At 52.2% G+C, this 20389-nt stretch overlaps 1 protein-coding gene across 3 annotated transcripts; it reads right to left on the bottom strand.

Moving 5' to 3' along the window:
- Nucleotides 1-869: 869 nt before the first annotated feature.
- On the bottom strand, nt 870-20222 carry CSTF2 (cleavage stimulation factor subunit 2). 3 transcript variants are annotated; one of them, XM_006026512.3, is made up of 15 exons: nt 20067-20222; nt 18900-18978; nt 18440-18609; nt 17692-17828; nt 15859-15978; nt 15508-15657; nt 15243-15384; nt 13879-13941; nt 6747-6806; nt 5878-6019; nt 5368-5519; nt 4556-4803; nt 2641-2766; nt 2104-2229; nt 870-1112 (listed from the first exon to the last, which is right to left on the bottom strand). In XM_006026512.3, exons 1-14 carry the CDS (start codon nt 20122-20124, stop codon nt 2107-2109), a joined length of 1770 nt encoding a protein of 589 aa, XP_006026574.1. In that variant the 5' UTR covers nt 20125-20222; the 3' UTR covers nt 870-1112; nt 2104-2106. The 3 variants fall into 3 exon arrangements, with proteins under 3 accessions (XP_006026574.1, XP_025063249.1, XP_014376742.1); XM_025207464.1 differs by lacking the exon at nt 20067-20222 and adding an exon at nt 19865-20045; XM_014521256.2 differs by lacking the exon at nt 6747-6806.
- Nucleotides 20223-20389: the final 167 nt, after the last annotated feature.

The following is a 20389-nucleotide window of genomic DNA, read 5'->3' as shown; positions in this document are numbered from 1 at the left end:
TGTGGCCATTATTTCTTGTAACCCCCGGGGGCGCCTTGGTGAGTAAAGCCTCACCAATTCCCTTCTGTGGCCCCATGATGAACTTGTAGGTAGCCACAAGGTTGCCTCTCAACCTTCTCTTGCGGAGGCTGAAGAGGTCCAGGTGCCCTAGCCTCCCCTCATAGGGCTTGGCCTGCAAGCCCTTAACCATATGAGTGGCCCTTTTCTGGACCCTCTCCAGGTTATCCACATCCCTCTTGAAGTGCGGCACCCAAAATTGCACGCAGTATTCCATATTTTCTGCCTTTCCTCTCTCCCTTTCTCTTGCTATAGGTACCCTTGCTCCGGGTTACCACCTTCTCCAGCTCCAGCAGCTTGTCCCTTGTTTGGACAAGCTCAAATCTCACATGCCTCCCTCAAACATCTCTTTAAGTGAGACTTATCTCAGAACAAATCCACAAAAAGGGGAAAAAAGGTACACTGTCCCTTTAACCCTGGTAGCCTTGCTCTGGCAGCCTCTAGGCTAAGAAACAAGCTACTTCTCCCCACCACCCCACTTTTCTCTGAGGCTTTGTCCTGTGTTACTTTCTCTCAGTCACCTCCTTTTTATGGGAGGGGAAATAAAAGTCCTGTCGCAGCCTGCCTTCCCAGGTGTTGTCCTCCCCCTCTACCCCACCTTCCAGCTCACCCTTATTAACACCTGGGCTGCAGGCCTCACTAGTCCCAGCTGTAAGCCCTTCCAGCAGTTAACTAATTGACCCTCTCTCTCTCTCTGGTGGAATGCTTTGGGTATCTGTTTTCTCCAGGTCTAACCCCTTAATGGCCTGTTGGTTTATGCAGCAGCTATTTTGGCAGGCCTGCCTTTGTTTTTTGCATTCTTTCTTTGCATAAAAAGGAGCCCCTTGCTTTGTTACACCATGTACTCAAATCTTCCCTCCCAGTTTATTTTAAACACTGTAAAATATACACAGAAACCACAAATGAACATTGTGGGGGGAGTTACATAAGGCAGGGAAAAGGGGGAGCCCCTCTACCATACGGTGCCAGGTCAGACAGTGATGGGGAAGCTGCCACATGGATTGCCTTCTCTGTCTCAGAGGTTCTGAAGCCAGCCACTGCGTGCCTTATAAACCCTGCAAGAATAACAGAGGGAGTGAAATCTTGCTCTAAGGGAAGGACAAGAGAGGCCAGCAGGAACTGGACAAGAACAGCATCATCAACACCCCTCCCAGGTACACCTGAGCCACACAACAAGAGCAGGGACACAAGGTGTCTCAGGAGGGCCCTGCTCACAGGAGCACACTGCACCAAGCCCTGACACCACCCATGTCATGTGGGATTCTCCAGAGAACTATGGTAGCATGACCTGCTCTTTCACTGCCTTCTGGCACTGTAACCTCCCACAAAGCACTACAGGACAGGGCACACCACATGGGCCTCCTGCCCAACAGCTGCGGGACCACTGGGAGACTCCTGAGTTGGGGCCACTGGGTGGGTACTGAGTTGCTTTTCTCCCCCCCTCAATGGACAAAGGCCTATAAAAACCTTCCTGAGCCAGGCCAACAGGTGCCCAATCCTCAGAATTGCTGTGGCCAAAGCGAGGGCAACTTCCCTAGGGAAGCTGAGGCAGGTGAAGAGCACTAGGAAGTACATGAGAGCCAGCACATACAGCACTTGGGCAGCACCTTTTGACTCCATGACATACTGCTAGGATTTACTGAGTGACCACAGGGGCAAGAAACTATCACTAGGGTTTATGCAAGGGAAGGCTAAGATATGAGCCATGCCCAGGCCACACAGGGAGTCCACACCAGAGGCAATGTGAGGCCATGCCCTGCCTTACTCTTGTTTGTGGAGGAAACAGGCAGGTTTACTGAGGAAGCTGCAAGGCCAGGGCTGTGTTAATGGAAGCGCTAGACGGAACTGGTTCAGCTTGTACCCATGTGGAACAGACACCACTGGAGATGTGCCAGGGAAAGAAGGTATGCTCCCCTAACACTACTGGGTCTATGAAGCATTCACTCCAGCTAACCCACTCCCCTTCATTCTGCCTACCGCACCTTGCCAGCTCCTTTGTTCATTCAACCTGTTCCTCACAGTGCTGCAGTCTCCCCTCAAACTCACCTGTCACGGTGCCCCAGTGGATTTCTGAATCTGCTCTTTTAGAATAAGGATGCTCTGCCTTTGCTCTGGGGGCAGCATGGCAATCTGGTCTGCAGTCAGCTGGAGGACTTGCATGATCAGGGCAGCCTGTGGGTAAAGAGGGGAGGAGCAATCAGCACCTGCAGCAGCAATTGCCCAGAAAGGAGGAGCAGCAAAGAGGAGAGAAGAGACAGCAGGTCCCACAGGGACAGGGAGGGGGAGACAGTACAAAGACATGACAGTACAAAGGCACATGGATAACAGGAAGCAGAAGCAGCACAATTTGCTCTGTACTAAAAGGACTGGCCCACTGACCACAGGAAAAGCTTCACAGGCTCCTGGGCTTTCTCCTGAAAAGCAGCAGGATAATTAAGTACCCATTATGAGTTGGCACCAACCCAGAAACTCTTGCACTGGGGACTGGTGCAGCACCAGGGGAAGAGGGTACACAGGGTTTCATTTTCATTGCAGTGGCATTTCCTGCCAGCAGCCCAGCCCCTTTCCATTTCACATACTCACCTTCTCATGATCTTGTGGGGTGACCTGGTTTTGCCCAGGGCTAAAGCCTCCTGGTTGACCTGCTCCTTGAACCCCTGCCCCTGGCAGGCCTCCACCTTGCATGCCTGCCCCTGGCATGTTGGGAACCTGTGGGGACAGAGATGGGATAGGATGGTCTCCCTTGCTGTACAAAGAGAGCCTGCAGTTGGCTATGTAAATAAAGAATTATGCTTCTCTAAGGACAAAGTAGGTAACAAGAAAGAGACTGATTGAAGTACCCAAGCTAGATCCGAGTACCCCGAGTAACAAACTCTGTAGACGCTGGGACACGTCAACTCTGGGAACAAAGGCTGCAGGACTAGGCAAGGCTGGCCGGCCTTGGGCTCTCTGGATTTCTGGTTCTGTGCTGTATTATGAGATATGACTCTACCTCACCATGGGGCTGTGAAGAGAAGGGCAGGTGAGGCCTAAGGTCCCTGAGACATTTCCTGTTGTAGCAGTGAATGGCCTAGGACAGGGGTAGCCAATTATTTGGGCTGAAGGGCCACTTAGGGAGTTTTGGTGAGCTCTCATGGACCAGGTCGGCGCACACCCCCCCCAACAGCTCACCAAAACTCCCTAAGTGGTACTGCCTTGCAGTCAGGTGGATGGGGAGCAGCATCTGAGAGCAGGACAGGAGCTGGGATCGCAGGGCCAGGGCCCAGGGCAGAGCTGCAATCTGCTCCCCTGCACATCCCTGCAACAGGTGCCAGTTCCGCAGGCAGGGGCATGCGGGGAGTGGACTGCCACTCTGCCCTGGGCCCTGTGCTGTCATTGCTGAGCAATCCCAGGGTATCCATGAAGACCAGCCAGGACTTGCAAGGGTAAGACATATAGCCAGGCAGATGGGATGGGGCCATGGGCAGGCGGGGAGCAGCATTCGGGAGTAGGACAGGCAGGCAGGGCTGGGATCACAGGGCCCAGGGCAGAGCTATGATCCGCTCCCTGCACATCTCTGCCTGCGGAAAAAGCACCAGTTGCAGGGATGTGTGGGCTCTATCCTGGGCCTGGGTCCAGCGCTGTCACTACCCTGTGATCCTGGTCCCACCAACCTGTCCCACTCCAGACACTGCTCCCCTGTCTGCCACATGTGGGTCCTGGACCGATCTCTATGGGGACCCCAGCCGTCTGCTCTATCCAGCGATGGTAAAGACTGGCAGCAGCAGCCAGGAGCCAGTGCCTCTGGGGCTGCTGGGAAGTGAGTCCAGGCATCACACCACCCCAGCCCTGCTGTCTGCCTGCAGGTGGCAGGACTAGACCCATGTGTGCCCAGGCTACCCCGCACAGGATGGGCAAAACCCTTCGGTGGGCTGGATCCAGCCAGCAGACTGCATTTTGCCCAACCCTGGCCTAGAACCTGAAAAGCATGAGAGAGCCAGGCTGCTGCCCTGTGGCGCTACTCCCTACTGTATTGACCTGGCTTAATCCGTAGCTCCTTCAGGTGAGGACAATTCTGGAATCACAGCAGGGGCAGAGTTTGATAAACAAAAGGGATACCACGCCCCCTGCATGGGGATCAAGTCTCGCAGTGGGGAGCATAAGTACCAGGAAAATGCAAGGTTCAGTGCAACAGAGAATTGCCACCTGCCTTCTCCCAGTTTCAGAGCCTGTTATCCTGACACAAGCCCAGTTAGGGGACACATGCTGGTTTTACACATTATAGCCATGGTGTGGGTCAGCAATCCCAGGCTGTTGCAGCCTCCAGGGATCAAGACCATGCTGTTAACAGCCCAGTGTAGCTGGCAGGGCTGGTGCTGACCTAGGCTCCATTAGTGGTGGGGGGATATCATCCATTCCCAGGTGTTCACTGGTTAGCAGAGCGGGTGTTAGCTATCAAAGAACCAGCATCAATCAGAGCCTGGCACCATGCGTTTATCATTATCCATAGAATTAGTACCTGTCTAGGCCCCTGTGGGACATTCGCTCCCATGTTCAGTGGTCCAGGGCCTTGAATGCCACCAGGCATTGGGCCCCTTGAATTGGGGCCAGGGCCCCTGGGTTCCATTGCTCTGGGCTCCATGCCTCTGGCCTCCATGCCCCTTGGTTCCATGACTCGAGGCTCCATCCCTCTTGTATCCATGCCCCTGGGCTCCATTCCCCGAGGTTCCATGCCCCTGGGCTCCATGCCCCGGGGATCTCTTCCACCTAACAAAGAACAAACAAGATCCAAGCAGACTGTTGAAAGAGGTGTCCACTCTCGGGAAAACTGGGGTACATGCTAGCATTACAGAGCCAAGCCTTCTCCAGTGTACAGGCTGGCAAAACCTGAGAAAGGTCAGGGCCAATGTGAGGGGCTCTTCCTCCTCTTGCCCTGCATAACTGTCCCCAACTCCATCTGACCTTGCGTACCTTAACCCTGTGATTCACGTTACTGTTCAACCGCCTCCCCATGTTTCTCTTACATTCGCCAAAGTGTTATGGCAGAGCAGGCATGTAAGTGACCTCAGGAGGTCACATCAAGTCCAGGTCCCTGCTCAAGGCAGGACTGTCCCTGAATAAACCAACCCAGCAAAGTGTCTGTCTAACCTACTCCTAAAAACTTGCATGATGAAGACACCAGACCCAGTTTAGGCCAGTCTGTGCCAGTGTTTAGTTACCCTCAATCAGAAAGTTTTTCCTGATTCCAGCCTAACTGGGCCCTAACTCTTGGCCCTTTCCCAGATCTATGACTTCTCTATCATTTTACACCTAAATCCATGGCCCTCTCACCTCGAGCATCCATCAATGGCCCCCGAGGTTCTCCCATCAGTGGTCTGGGTTCACCCATTGGTCCTCCTCTCATCTCATGAGGCGGACCACGGTTGTCATGGCCAGGCATGTGGTGCATAGGTGGCCCCTGGTGGGGTGGCCCAAGGTAACCTCTGGGGAGAGCAAAGCAAAAGCAAGAGGGCATATCAGACACAGGACTGAATTTTCATAACCCACATGCAGTGAAAGGAATGGGTTTGGCTCACAGGGATGGGTGCTGATATTTCCAGCTCGTAGCCAATTTATAAGGCTGCAATTAGCAACCTCCCAGGGGAGCTGGCTCCTAACACACAGCTGTCTATGGATCACCAGAACTTATTGCTCTAACCAGCCAATGTGGCCTGGTGGTTCACCTGGAGGCACTGCCTCTTTCCCATTGCTCACAGCATCCCTGACTTCAGCAAGAGGCCATGCCAGGGGCAGCAGAGTTGTAGTATCAGACTGGAAAGATCCCTCTCCTCCCCACTTCACCTGGGCTCCACTTCTCCAGTGACTGAGAGCAAGGTCCCTCCTCGTGGGTCATTTGGAGCATCTCCCAGAAGACCTCGGGGTGGTGGGCCACTAGCAGGCAATGGTCCACGCTGCATAGGGGCCCTTGGATCTGGCATGGGCACTGCCAGGGAAATAAACAACAGTTCATGAGAACCATCACAGCAGAGTCCTGCTGCCCTTTTGGGCTAACATGCAACAGAAACCCCCTCAATGCTCCCTGGAGCTCAGACAGGCTGACAGCCAGATATGGGTGTGTCATGGTCCATGGTACTGTCCATGATGGGACTAGAACTGAAGCACAGCAAGGTGGGAAGAACTCTTCCCATAGACAACACAGCAGATCACAGAAGCTGGTCACTTCAGGGCTAATTTTAACCCCTCCTTTCCCCTACAGTTACCATCTTAGCTGGCTGAAGGAAGCTGAGAATTAAGACTACAGCAGCCTTCTAAAGTCTGGACATGCACCCTGAAAGTCAAAAGTGTGAGCCTTGCCACCCTGTGTCTGTGAAGGCAAAACAGCAAGTGACACCCTACTGACCCTGCATCTGAGTTCAAATGGCTGGGCTGACGCATAATGTCATCTCCCTCCATCCCATTTCACCAGTCACATTGGTTACCCTCCTTCCCAGAGATGGAAGGTCCCTCTGCAGAGAACACCTCTATTCTCTCCTCCTGACACAAAGGGGCAGTCCTGTGTTTGAAGATGGTTGCTGAAGTGCTCAGAGATCTGGCCATAGCCCCAGGTAAAGATAACCCAAGTGCTTAATTCTACGTGAAAGGCTGCCAAAAATCCATGTAGCCCACACTGAGCCCCACAAGCAGAGGGAGCTGACAGTTGCTATGGATACCTTGAACACGCTCGATAGAGGCAGGCCTGGCAGGTCCCACGGGCGAGAGCTGCAGGTTCCCTGGCAAGCATCAGGAAAAGAGGGAAAAGAGTAGACACATAAATAGTGTGTGCACTCATTCGCATACATTGGGAGATCCACAGATGGAACTGCCTAGACCCCAGGCCCACCACAGCCCCAAGTGCTAGCACAGCTTCATTTCCCTGGCTGGCATGAGCTCATTGTACATAACAGACTCCCATGGAATTGGGTCACAGACTTTAAAAAGGCACTACAAATCCTACAGGCCTGGTTTTGTCACTCTTCCAGGAACACAGCTGGACTGAAACATCCAAGATCAACTTTGGCTCTGTATGGAATCTTCCACAAGGCTTGAAGAGCCCAGTCCCCTACAAACTGGTGCCCAGGAGAAAGCTTGTGCTGGTTCCTGTGCATGTGGCAGGAACCTAAACCTATTTTTGCTGCATTTATTATTTCACTTAAAATACATTACCCAAGCATTCAGTGAGACTGCTCCAGTTCCCCAGCTCAGAACCTCCCCAAATAGCAGCAGAAATTAACAAAATTCTGCACCAGCTGCCTTGCTGCTATTTCAAATCCTAAAGATGGCAGGGGAATGGTAACGTGTCTCCATGGCTGCTATTTGGCAAAGCCCTGAGCGGTAGCATAGCTCATGAAGGAAGACCCAAATGTGAAATCAGAAAAAGTCTCTCAGACCGAGCAGCTTTTTAGGTATGTGAAACTGTGGGACTTCAAAAAGGAAGTGTCACACTCCTGATAAAAGGAGCGAGACATAGGCCAAGGAGGGGATTACCTTCCTCATGGCCTACTTACAATCTGAAAGAGTGGGGATCTCTTGGATATGGCAAACCAGCCCCTTTTGCTAATGGGATACTGATGCTTTAATGGACTAATTGCACTGAGCCTTAATCCAGGACCAGGATACAGCCGTCGCCATGTGGCAAGAGGGCCCTACATATTTCCCACAGAGATGCCCTCTACTGGTCAAGGGTTTAGGTTGTAGCCGTGTTGGTCTAAGGATATAGGCAGACAAGGTTCCTTGGGTGAATTTGATATCTTTTATTAGACCTTGCTTAATAACTATTCTCCAACCATTTGGGTTGGTCTAATAAAAGATATCAAATTCACCCAAGGAACCTTGTCTGCCTCTACTGGTCAACACACTTTACTATCATGTGCAAAAGAAAAGCTACCACTCCCCCTGCTGGACAAACTACAGAAAACACCGAAAATTCAATAATAATATAGCAGGCAAGAAGCTGATTTAGCACCATTGCAGTCCCCAGCATTCCCCAGCCACCTGTAACTACCAAGTACCAGAAAATAGGGCTGTGCGAAATTTCGGCAGCCGTTTCAGTGCCCGAAACACCAAATCTGAAATGAAACGGAAGGCTCCAAAACATCTCCAAAACCATCTGAAACGTTTTGGACGTTTGAGAGGTGGGCTTGTGGGGAAACAGAAACTCAGAAAGGGAGGGGGGAATGGATTGCTCTGATATTGACATGTGAAGCTGGCCAGTGTCTGCAATCTGTCTCTGAGGTCCCTTCCAATCCCAGTGCTCTGGGGGAGGGATGGAGAAACAACATATACAAGGCTCTGTGTGAAGCCTTTCTCTGCTTTTTGTGAGCAGTCTGTCTGGAAGCAACAGTGTGTGAAAGGTACTGGCTGGCTGCAGCGATTGGCTTCCTAGTCAGTCTCTTGCTAGTCTCTCTTTTTGGAAAGGATTGGATACATCTTTCCAATATATTACAGATAGAAGATATAGTAAACAGACAGAAGAAGATATAGTAAGCAGACAGAAGATATATTGCACAGAGAAGACGTATTACATACACACACACATTTTCCAGCACAGCAAACATTATGAAGTGTGCTGGAAAGGCAGGTGCCAGGTCTTCTGGCAGGGGAGCGAGAGGGACTAGAGGGGGTGGGGGGGAGGGCTGCAAGTTCCCTGCCCCTAACCCCCCCCAAACTTAGAGGCACCCTCTTCCATAGCAGCCATGAGGCTTCTGCTGCTAGTGACAGCAAGGAAGTGGGAGCAATCTCTGCACCTGCCCCACCTTCACTAACACCAGCAATAATAACTCCCAACACCATCAGCACGACAAGCATCAGCATGAAAGTATCATCCACTGCAATTTCAGTTCCCAGCGTGAGCCTCCCAGTGCCAGAGGAGAATCTGGAATCAGGGGAGCTCAGTGCCATAGCCAGGAAAATTCTGGGAAAGGAGGGAGAATTTGAGTATATGGCTCCACACCCCTCAAAGTTCCTCAAGAGCTAGGTCTTCTTCTCTGGAAGGCACTTTGGAGGAGACTGAGATTGTGGAGGCAAGTGGCTCAGCTGAGTTAGCTTCTCCTGTTGTTGTGCCTCTGCCTGCTGAGGAAGGGGATAAGGCATGCACCCGCACCCCAGAAGCAAGGGGGTAGTGTGTGGGATCATTCGGAGGTGGCAGATGATCCCAAATATGCTATCTGCCTGCACTGCCAATGCAAGACCAGCCAAGGCAAAGATGAAAAACACTTCTGCACCACGGGGATGTTAGCCCTTCTTCCTCCTCAGCTTGGCACCAGTGGGAGCATGCCCAAAAAGAAGTCCCCCTCACTCCAAGGCCCCCGTCCCCAAGAAGCAGAGGCAGGCCACCCTGGACCAGTGAGGGAAAGGCAGAGACAAATGGGGGGGTGTTCCAAAGGTGAGCAAGGTCACCCAGAGTATTAGGGAGATGCTTGCTCTGGATGGCCAACCCTTCTTCTTTGTTGAGCGTCCAGTGTTCAGGCGGCTCATGGCACTCGTGGCCCCATCATACCAAGTGCCCACACGCACCACCTTTAGCAGGATGGTGGTGCCCTTCCTGTATGAGGCATGCAGGGAGTACTTAAGGGAGGAGCGGCACAATGCAGGTCTGCAGGTGGCCTTACACTTCACCTCGGACATCTGGAGCAGCCAGGGTGGAGATCATGCCTACTTCTCCCTCACAGGGCACAGGTGCGATCAGTCAGGCCGTCGGTGGGCTCTCCTTCAAGTGGAGGTGATGGATGAGTCCCACACAGCAACAGAGATCATGGTGGCCATGAACCGCATGGTGCAGGGGTGGCCCGTTGGGCAGGGTGAGGTCACCCATGGGTTTACGGTCAGCGACAACGGGGCCAATATGGTCAAGGTGGTCCGTGATGCCAACTTTGTTGGCATCTGCTGCATGGCACACAAGTTCCACCTTATAGTCACAGACTCCTTGGACAGCTGCCAGTAAGGGCAACATCACAACCAGCCAGCTCATTTCAAAATGCAGGAAGGTGGAAGGCTACTTCCACCGGAGCATCAAGGGGGATAAGATGCTGTGGGACAAACAGGCAGAGTTGCGCATTCCGCAGCACAAAATCATGCAGGATGTGGAGACTCAGTGGAACACCACACACCTGATGCTCGAAAGGCTGGTTGAGCAACAGAAATGCCATCCATGAGATGGCCTTGCTCGGGGAGACTGGGATCAGCAGCCCTCTTAACAAAACAGAGTGGGATACCATCGCTCAGATCTTGGTGGTCCTCAAGCCATTTCTCGAGGCCACTGAGAGCCTCAGTGCTCTGCGATGCCCTCCTTAGCCAGGTGATCCCTGTAGTGAGGGAGCTTCAGAACCAAATGGAGAAGTTCCAGGGGATCAATGTTCCTGGCTGGGGCAAGCTGCTGTCACCAGAGGTGTGGGCACTGATGAAGCGGCTGAAGGGCATCAAGACACATCTAGATCTGTTGTGGTCCAAAACGGTTCATGTGCTGGCAGCCATATGCGGCCCAAGGGTGAAGGGGAGTGCATGCGCCAGCAATACCCTGGATCACTGGACAGAGGTGCTGGTGAATAGGGTGCGGGAGGCAGAAGGGCAGAGGTGGGGGGATGTGGAAAAGGGGGAACACTGCCACATGCCAGCACTCCATCCACCAATCAATCAGTCTCCTCCACCACAGGTGCTGCCAATGTGGGCCAATGCCATGGCTTCCATGTTGGGGTCCAGAGGCACCAGACCCCAGCATCGGGCAGGTAGCGCCAAGGCCTCGGCAGCTACCTATCTCACTGAGGACATGGAACTGCTGCTCTGTGACCCCTTGGCCTACTGGGCAAGCCGCAGCCAGATGTGGCAGGATCTGGCCATGGTTGCCCGGGAACACCTGTCCTGTCCACCAACCAGTGTTCCGAGCAAGAGGGTGTTCAGCATTGCTGGGGATGTTATGACACCCCACCACTCCTCCTTCGATCCTGGTTTGGTGGAGCAGCTGGTGTTCCTCAAGGTGAACTTCTTGCTGCTGGGGTTCCCCAAGCTCCATGTGGAGACAGAGTGAGTGCCACCCTCCTCACTCAATCCGCACCTATTTCCTTTTTATTTTTTTTTTAAACCATTTAATGCCCCGCTGTCAAAGTTGGAGGTGGTACTCACTATATCACCAGCCAGCAGCGGAAGAAATCTCCCTGCTGAGCTCCCATGCCAGGACAAACTTGGAGGTATGGGCTGGGGCTATGGACCCCAGGTCCTGGGCATGACCTACAACTGCACCCTGCCAGGGTCAGAAGGCCTGGTGGGATTGCTGGTAGCACAGCAGCCCCCAAGAAATGCCAGGACTGCAAACCTCCCTGGTGAAAGGTGGGTAGGAGGCGCCTTATAACTTCCAGCCACCACAGGCACGCACAGTCCTGGCTAGGGAAAGCCCATACCTGTAAGATCTTTGAGAGGCCTGAGGCTTGCTGGTTGCAATGGAGTTGTGAGGCTCCAGGTGAGCTCAGCTTAACTGCCTGGGATGCCATCGGTGAGGCATGGGCCGCAGTGTTAGGGAAGGTATGGGAGCTGTGGAATGGATGTCACCTCTAGACATCAGAGGCCTAAATGGGCAGCCTCCCACCTGGATAACACCTGAATCGGTTTTTCATCAAGATATGGCAGGAAAAAAAAGGGGCAGGCGGTTGGCCCAGAAACACATAGGTGGGCTGAGATCTCACCTGCACTGGGAAGACCCCCTGCTCTTCCTGGATGGAACGAATAGTGAAGCAGCCAGAGGCTGACATGCAATGCAGGAAAGAAAACCAGTCATTGAAAATGTAAATTGAGGTGTCTGGGGGTGAGGGAGACGTAGCAGGTAAAAGTGGAAAGGTACCTGGGGAGTCAGATGTCGGGCAGGTTATAGCGTGTCATAAATCCAATGTCTATATCGAGGCCATGAGTTTCTGTATCCAGGAGGCTGATGAAGTGAAGTTCATGGGGTTGTCTGTGAAAAGTGGTTTGTAAATTCCTTTTGAGCATACGGCCTGAGAGACTGGAGACAGAGTGACTTTCTTGTGAGAAATGTACCCCCACAGGTACTGGGGTATTCTTGTCTGTAATCGATTTCTGGTGTGCATTCATTCTGGTGCAGAGTTGTTGCTTGTTGTCTCCTATGTATTTTCCATCAGGGCATTTGGTGCACTGGATGAGATATATAACGTTTCTGGAGGTGCAGCTGTAAGATCCAGGAGTGGTGATAGTTCTGTTGTGAGGTGTAGTAACTGTGCGGGTACTGGAGATATGTTGGCACGTTTTGCATTTCTTGTCATGGCACAGTCTGGATCCATTTGGTGTGTTTTGCACTGTAGGAACTTTGCTTCTGGTGATGAGGTTAGCGAGGTTCGGTGCTTGTTTGAATTTACAAACCACTTTTCACAGACGAGCCTATGAACTGCACTTCACCAACCTCCTGGATACAAAAACTCATGGACTCAATATAGACATTGGATTTATGACACACTAAAACCTGCCTGACATATGACTACCCAGGTACCTCTCCACTTTTACCTGCTACATCTCCCTTCCCACCCCGCACCCCATCTCTCAGCCTGTCCCTCACCCTCTGACACCTCCATTTACATTTTCACTGACTGGCTTTCTTACCTGCATTGCATGCCAGCCTCTGGCATCTTCATTATTCATTTCAACCAGGAAGAGCACACATACACAAACTAGATGTTTCCTCAGCCGGACAAAAGGTTTTTAAACCCAAAAGCTTGCTAAGATATATTTCTCCAACTATTCAGTTGGTCTAATAAAAGATATCAGAGGTATGGTCGACTGATCCGTGCTGGGGCCAGGACCCAAAGGAGGGCATCGAAGGGCCAGGGGCCCATCACGAGGGATGCCCAGAGCAAGAGGCTCAGGATTCCAACTGGCCTGAAGGCAGGGCCAGGGCCTAAGGTGGAGCCAAAAGTCCCAGAGAGGGGACCTCAGCTGGAGGGGGTGAAGGATGCAGTGTGCGAGGCATGCGCCTCACTAGTGTGCGAGGCATGGGCCTCAGTGTCGGGAAGGTACAGAGCTACGGAATAGATGTCACCCCAAGACACCTAAATGGGCAGCCTCCCGCCTGGAAAACATCTGAATCAGCTTTCCATCAAGGGGTGGCAGGAAAAAGAGGGGCAGGCAGTTGGTCCAGAAATAGGTGGGCGGGTAGAGATCTAGCTGGCACCAGGAAGGCCCTCTGTTACAGGCTACCATCCCTGCTGGTTTCATCCTGCTGCACCTTAACACACGTCATGAGTTTTGCTTTGAACAGTTTGAGGTGCAGTTTCACAGAAACCCCTGCACTTATCTCCTTGAAACTTAGCAGGCTTCATGCCCTCAGAAGGGGCTACCATCCTTGCAATTTTCATCCAAATCAGGAAAGAAATGACTAAGTTATAGGCATTTTAGCGATTGTCCATTGTAGCCTATGGCCAAATCACCAAAAAAGCATCCAAATCTGAAACAGATTCGGACGAATCGAAATGGAACAGGGATCCAAACATCAAAACGAGCGCTGTCCTCTGAAGCGGCTAAATCCAAACTGAAAAGAAACATAGCCATTTTGCACAGCCCTACCAGAAAACTAGTTACTAGAGGCGACCTGGTCCAGTATACAAAAGCATGTACACACACAGTATCACAGACAATTGGGGAAAGCCTTTACATATTCAGGTACCTTTGGAAGTTGTTTTGAAGGGGACTGTCTATTCTGTCAACCACTCTGATGATATATGGTTTTGAATTTCTCAGTGCCCTTGTCTGGAAGCCCAGGCCATATGACACAGCATCAAACAGTACTAGATTAACAAATGCCTGGTTTACCTTGTCCACGTTCCATGGGTACAGGCCCACCGCCTGGCATCCCGACCTGAGGCTGCATTCCACCTGAGGGAAGAAGGGCCAATAAACAGGATCACAGGAAAGTGGATCTGGAAGGGACCTCACAAGGTCATCTAGTCCAGCCACCTGCTCAGGGCAGGATCATCCGTAACGAAACCATCCCTGCCAAGTTTCTTTCTAATCAGCTTTTGAAAATTTCCAAGGATGGAGATTCCACAATTTCTCTAAGCAGCCTGTTCTAATGTTTTACCACCCTCATAGTCAGAAAATTCCTCCTAATCTCCATCTTAAATTTTCTCAGTTGAAATTTAAGGCCACCACCCCTAGTCCTGCCCCCTACAGAGAAGAGTCTGTCTGCATCCTCTTTATAAAAATCACACTTCAGGTATTTGAAGACTGTTATCAAATCCTCTTTCACTCTTCTTTTCTCCAGAGTAAGTAACCCTAGCACTTTTAGCCTTTCCTCATATGTCATGCTTCCCAGATCCCTAATCATTTTGTTGCTCTGCTGGACTCTTTCCAATCTGTCCACATCTTTCTTGAAGTGTGGGGCCCAAAACTGGACACAGTATTCCAGGTGAGGTCTCACCAATGACAAGTAGAGCAGAAGAACCACTTTCCTTGATTTGCAAGTGACACTCCTGTTAATATAACCTAGTATGCTGTTGGCTTTTTCTAGCACCCAGAGCATATAATGGCTAATATTCAGCTTATGGTCCACCATATTCCCTGGGTCCGTCTCTGCAGTACTGCAGCCTAGCCACTCATTCCCCAGCCTGTATTTGTGCATGCAATGATGTCATCCCCAGTGCAGGACTTAATGCTTGTCCTTGTTATAATTTCAGATCATTTCTCCAGTTCATCCAGCTCACTGCCCTTCAGAGTCTGCAACTCCACCCAATTTAGTATCAACCACAAATCTGCTAAGCATGCACTCAATTCCATCATCCAACTCATGAATGAAGATATTAAACAACGCCAGATGCAAGACAAACTCTTGGGGAACCTCACTTGATACCTCCTCCCAAACAGACAGAGAGACAACACAACCCACTGTTCTCTTTCAGTGCTCACAGCCCTTACATTCTCCTGTTAGGGCCCTTTCCCGCTCTTCTGCAGCCAGGAAGCTTTTCACCTGTCTTGTAAGGTTGTGCAGACAGTGATCATCTCTTGTGCATGAGTCAGAGTCAGTCCATAGGACTCAAACCTCCCCCATACCCAAGTCATTGTGATTACCCTTTTCAAAAGCCTGCAAAGCCCCCACACCATGGGATCATACTGCCACTGGAGAAAGTTTGGGCAACTTTCAAACTTTCTGACTGTAAATACATGCTTCAAAAACTCACCTCCTGGAGCCATGGGGCCGGGGCCAGGGCCAGGGCCTGGGCCCGGGCCCTGTACTGAGGTTGGCATCTGTCCTGGGGCTGGTACTCCACCCTGCATAGGAGGCTGCATCAGAGGAGGGGCTCCATTCACATGCATACCACCCTGCGGAGGAAAGAAACCAACTATATCAGCAATACTGTTACACCAGGATGTTATACTGGGATTCCCTCTCTCACCAGCATACATGTGCCCCCAAATGCAGGTGGATTTAGCAAAGATCCTTACAATAGTCTGTGGCTGGGAGGACGGGGGAGTCTGTTGGTTCATCTGTGCATTTGGACCTGGTCCGGGCCCAGGTCCAGGCCCAGGCCCTGGAACTGGCTGCTGGTTGCCTGGGATCAGAGGTGGAACGCTGGTCTGGCGATGCAGAATTTTCTAAGGACAGAAGAGAGAGAAAGAAGCAGTGAGTACCCCACTGATGCACAGACAAGGTTCCTTGGGTGAATTTGATATCTTTTATTAGACCAACTCAAATGGCTGCACTGATGCACAGCAACTCCTGGAATCCACACGTGCCCCACCTCACCAGATTAGTGTACCCATCACTCCCAAATGGAGGAAGAGAATTATACATACCAGAGCGATCTCTGGATCAACAATTCTCATCACCACCTGGGCTTGCAGCAGGGCATAAGCCAGCTGAGGGTTCTGGAGCAGCATATTCCGGGCTTCCTGAGGGCTGTTCTGGACACACAACTGAGGACAAACACACCAGTCAGAGCTACACAGGGGCCCTGCCACTACCACTAACTGCTGCTGCAACTTCAAAGGGGAATCAACAACTTAGGAAACACTGGAATAGCAGCATGGCAAAGGGTGAGGTATACAAATACTTGGGTAACTTCAGACTTTGCAGTTTGGATCTTCTGAGTGAAATACAAGCTCTACCACCTCACCTCCTCGAGCCGCAGGGCTAGGGTAAGGGGCTGGGCCCTGTACTGAGGCTAGAATCTCTCCTGGGGCTGGCACACCATCCTGCATAGAAGACTGAAGACTGCTAAGCAGTTAAGTACAACCATCTCAATAGAGCCTCAGGTGAGCTGTGTAAATCATGGATTTTTGGTTTTGTGGCTGCTGAAAAAATTTCATTTGGGGTAAATCTGGAACTAGAGGTGTCCATATCATATTGGCACCAATAAAAGGAAAATTGATATTATTGGCAATTGGCTTTTCTTGGCTGATGTGGCCAATAATGTTGCTGATAAAAGCTGCATCCAGGCAGTAAGTCGGGGGGGGGGCGCAGATCGAGGCCCCCTGCAGTGAGGGAGGGAGTGGGGCTGGGGCAGAGCCGGTGGCTCATCTGCGGGGTGGGGGGCTGGGTACAGCTCCTGCTGCTGCATGCACCCCCAGGGGAGGCATGTGAGCACATGCCCCCTGGATCTGTGCGTGGGGCAAAGGTGGGCTGCTGTTGCATGCTTGGGGGCTGCACTAGGCTTTTCCCAGCAGCTGTGGTCGGGCCAGGCCAGGAGGCGGCAGTGCTGGGAGGGGGACAACGAGGGGGCTACAGCAGGGGCTGTAGCTGTCCTGTGGTTCCCCTCCCAGTGCTGCCACTGCCTGCCCTGTCCAACCCAGCCTGGCCTGGCCCAAGTGCAGCTGCCAGGAAGAGCCCGGTGCAGGCCGCAGCCCACCCTTGCCCTGCACGCAGATCCAGGGGGCACGTGTCCCCCAGGCCTCCCCTGAGGGAAGCACAGCGGCAGGAGCTGCACCCCCACCTTTCCCATGCCCCCCAGATGAGCCACCGGCTCCATTCCACGTCCTGTCCCGGCTGGGCAGTACCTATCCCTGCCCCACTCCCTCCCTCACTGCAGGGGCCTCCATCTGCCCCCCCACCCCCCTCCCAACAGACTCACCGTCCAGACACTGCTCTCCAAGCTGCCAGGCCGCATATATGCAATTGGATCGGTATCCACCGATTTGGCTGGTCAATAACTGGCCATCGGTATCAGCCCAAAAAATATTTATTGGTAACCTCCCCATCTAGAACCATTCACAACAGAGCTCCTGTTATTTTCCTCCCATTCAGCTTCAGTAGTTCATCTGCTCAGGGACAAAAGTTTACTTGAAACAGACTCAAATAGGGAGGTGAAACTGCTGCTTTGGACCACTCAGCATCTGTGATGCTTGTCATCATCCTTAACAGTAAGTTCAGCGCTTAAAACAGCTCTCTCCCTAGCCCATACCTATGAAAAAATTGAGCAGCAGCATCCCAGCTACACAAACCCACTAGACCATTCTATCTTGTATCAACACAGTCAACAAAGAAGCCTTAACTGGGGCTGCTAAGGCACAGAGATGTGAGCAGGGAGTTGCCACTGCCTGTTTGTTCTTGTGCTGCTGGTGGGGTCACTCAGCACTCACAGTACAGTTGTGCTGTGCAGACACACATCCTACCATTGTGCTCCCACTCACCTTCATTTGCTTCATCAGCTCAAACATCTGCTCTGGTGGCAAGCTGGCAACTGCCCTGCTGATGGACTCGGGGGCATCTTCAGGATTTACTGGGTCCCCATAAGGTGACTCTATGATGGGGGCACCTGTGCCCAGGCCTGGCCAGGACAAGAAGTGGAAGATGAAGAGGAAGAATTAAATATGTGCTGGCTGATCTCTGAACATAGCTTTTGGTCTCAGCGTTGCTTCACAAGAGCCTCTTTCTCTTGCTGCTCCTTCAGTTGAAAGACCAGAGTTTGAGTAGCCCATAGGCTTCAGCAGTTTCACCCTCACAACCAAGAGGAGATACATTTCTCAGACCTTATAGCCTTATAGGAATATACATAAGCCCTGTATAGAAGCCAGAGTGCCTTGTAGAAATTCAAAGTATTTTAAGAGCTGCAGGTCACTCCAAAGCCATTCCACACAGACTGCACTACAGCCTTTGACAGCACAACACCTTGTCTGTTCTTACTTGTCAAATCAGCTCCACTGATACAGACAAAATAGTGAAAAGCTGGTTAAAGCAGAAGTTTGTCTGGGCCAGGAAATCACAGCTCAGTCCACACAATCCTCCTGCAGAATTCCACGTGCTAATGCACTCAGACCAAACCAGGAGTACAAGGCCATTTTGCTGTCAACTTCACATAAACAGACTAGTAGATTCTGGTACAATTTAAGCCAAACCTTGTGGTAACATTAACCTCATCAACTCAAAGTCCAGACTCACTCTTCAGCTCTTCCTTGTTCTTCTCACTAGCTGCATTGTCCACTCGCAATGCTCTCCCACTGAACTCACGTCCATTCAGGTTGCGCATGGCGCTGAGCGCCGTCTCCTGGTCTTGGTATTCACAGAAGCCATAACCCTTTGGCTTTCCTGTCTCTCTGTCATATACCAGCCTGGATGGCAGAGCAGAGACAATCACAACTGTTACATGCAGAACAACATGATACCAGAGAGTCTTCCAGCTTGGGTAACCCTCTTCTCACACCCTCCATTCCATCAGCCAGGACAGTGTCACTTTGCTCCTACCCATTCTGAGCTTGCGTCTGCTGGGATTTGCATCTGCCCCAGTCCTCTCCTCTCAGGTCTGGGATGCAGATGCGTATATCAGCAGTCAACTGCATCCAAGGCCCCTCACCCCCCCTTCAGTGTATTGTAGACATTAAAAAATGGAAATTATTCTCACCTAAAGCTGACAACAGGTCCAACCTCTGAGAAAATGTCCTTCAGCTGCTCCTCTGTGGCTTCATATGGGATATTCCCCACTGTGGGAGAGAGGAGCAAATTATCAGTGCAGATGACGTGCTATGCAAAGCCATAGGCTGAATATTTTACCACAGGAAGAAGGGAAAGAATAAAAATGAGCCTGGGATAGCAAAGGCCAGATGTACTGACAACACACTATGCAGTTTGCCCCACATTACAGATAGTTTCCTATGTCCTGCTACTGCTGGTATCCACCTCCTCCTCCCAATACAGAATGTGCTCTGGATCATACTAGAGGCCTCTGATTCCATGTCTGGTGCCAGCCAGGCACCAGAAAGAAACTGTCAAAGCAAGTAGCTGCAATAAGGTCAATAGTTCTTAGACAGTCCTAGAACCATGGCTCCAGGCCTATACATTAGGTACCAAGCACGGCTGTCCCCGACTTCTGAATACTGCTTCTCTGAGGCTGTGCTGTTTGGTCTCACTGCTACCGTGGCAGCCGAGGCACTTACAGCAGTCAAGAGAATGGTTCTAGGACCCTGCTTCCTCCTGACTCTTGGCACAAGAGGACCATGCTGCTATCAGCAGAGGCCAAAGGCAGCTCCACCACAGGAATCACAGGGAAAACTGTACATGTTCCTTTATCAGGGTAGCGCCAGTGCTCTGGTAACCATTTTCAGCGCTGCTAGTTTCCTATTTGCTCTAGTGAAAAGCCTGGGGCTCGTTTCCTGCTGCTGCTGCGAGCTGCAGGGTTTGGTGACTGCTTGGCTCCATGTCCGTTTGGGAAACAACGCCAGCACCCGGGAGAGGGGCCGGGGTGAAAGGGAAAGGGAAACGACTTGCGCCACACACAGGGGAAGGAACCCCGGGACCCGCGGGCCTGGGTTCGGCTCCGGCCTGGCGCAGCCCATTGGAAGATACTTGCGGGGCTCTTCAAGCCCTGACCTCGCCCGGCGCGTGTCCCTCACAGCCCAACAGCTACGGCTTCGGCAGGAGAAGAGCGCGACAGAGGCACCGCGGGCCCCGGGCCTGTACCCCGCCGGGGAACGGGGATACGCGCAGGCCCCGCCACCTCCCTGCGACCCGGCCCGGTGGCGACGGCACCTCCACAGCTAGCACTGCAGGGCAGGGGGAGGGGGCGCCTCACCAAAGACGGAGCGCAGGGAGCGGTCCACCGCAGGGTCCCGCACCGCCAGCCCCGCCATGCCCCGACCCAACAGCAACAGCCGTGTTTCCGGTCAGCTGCTAAGCACTCCCTAAACTTCCGGTTCCTTCCAGTGCCGCCCGGGAACAAAGGCAAGCACTTCCGTTCCGGCCCCACGTGAGGCAGTCGGAGCGGCTTCCTGCAGAACGGCCTGGCGCTCTGTACCGCCCACCCGCCCGCAGCAAAGATGGCGGCAGAGGGACCGCGCAGGCTCCGCTAGGAAACACTGACGCGCCGGGCCGGCGGAATGGCCGCAGCCGCCCCCG

This window comes from Alligator sinensis, unplaced genomic scaffold (genome assembly GCF_000455745.1).
Source record: "Alligator sinensis unplaced genomic scaffold, ASM45574v1 scaffold387_1, whole genome shotgun sequence".
Taxonomy (NCBI): Eukaryota; Metazoa; Chordata; order Crocodylia; family Alligatoridae; genus Alligator; species Alligator sinensis.
The sequence above is the reverse complement of the archived record's forward strand: the minus strand, read 5'-3'. Positions and strand labels throughout refer to the sequence as shown.

What these genes read in the sequence shown, in the direction of transcription:
- CSTF2 (XM_006026512.3), bottom strand. Translation starts at nt 20,124, where the DNA reads ATGGCGGGGCTGGCGGTGCGGGACCCTGCGGTGGACCGCTCCCTGCGC. An exon ending in AGCTGATGAAGCAAATGAAG is followed by an intron (nt 15,979 to 17,691) that starts GTGAGTGGGAGC and finishes GTTTGTCCTCAG; the next exon opens with TTGTGTGTCCAGAACAGCCC. An exon ending in CCTCCCAGCCACAGACTATT is followed by an intron (nt 15,385 to 15,507) that starts GTAAGGATCTTT and finishes TTTCCTCCGCAG; the next exon opens with GGTGGTATGCATGTGAATGG.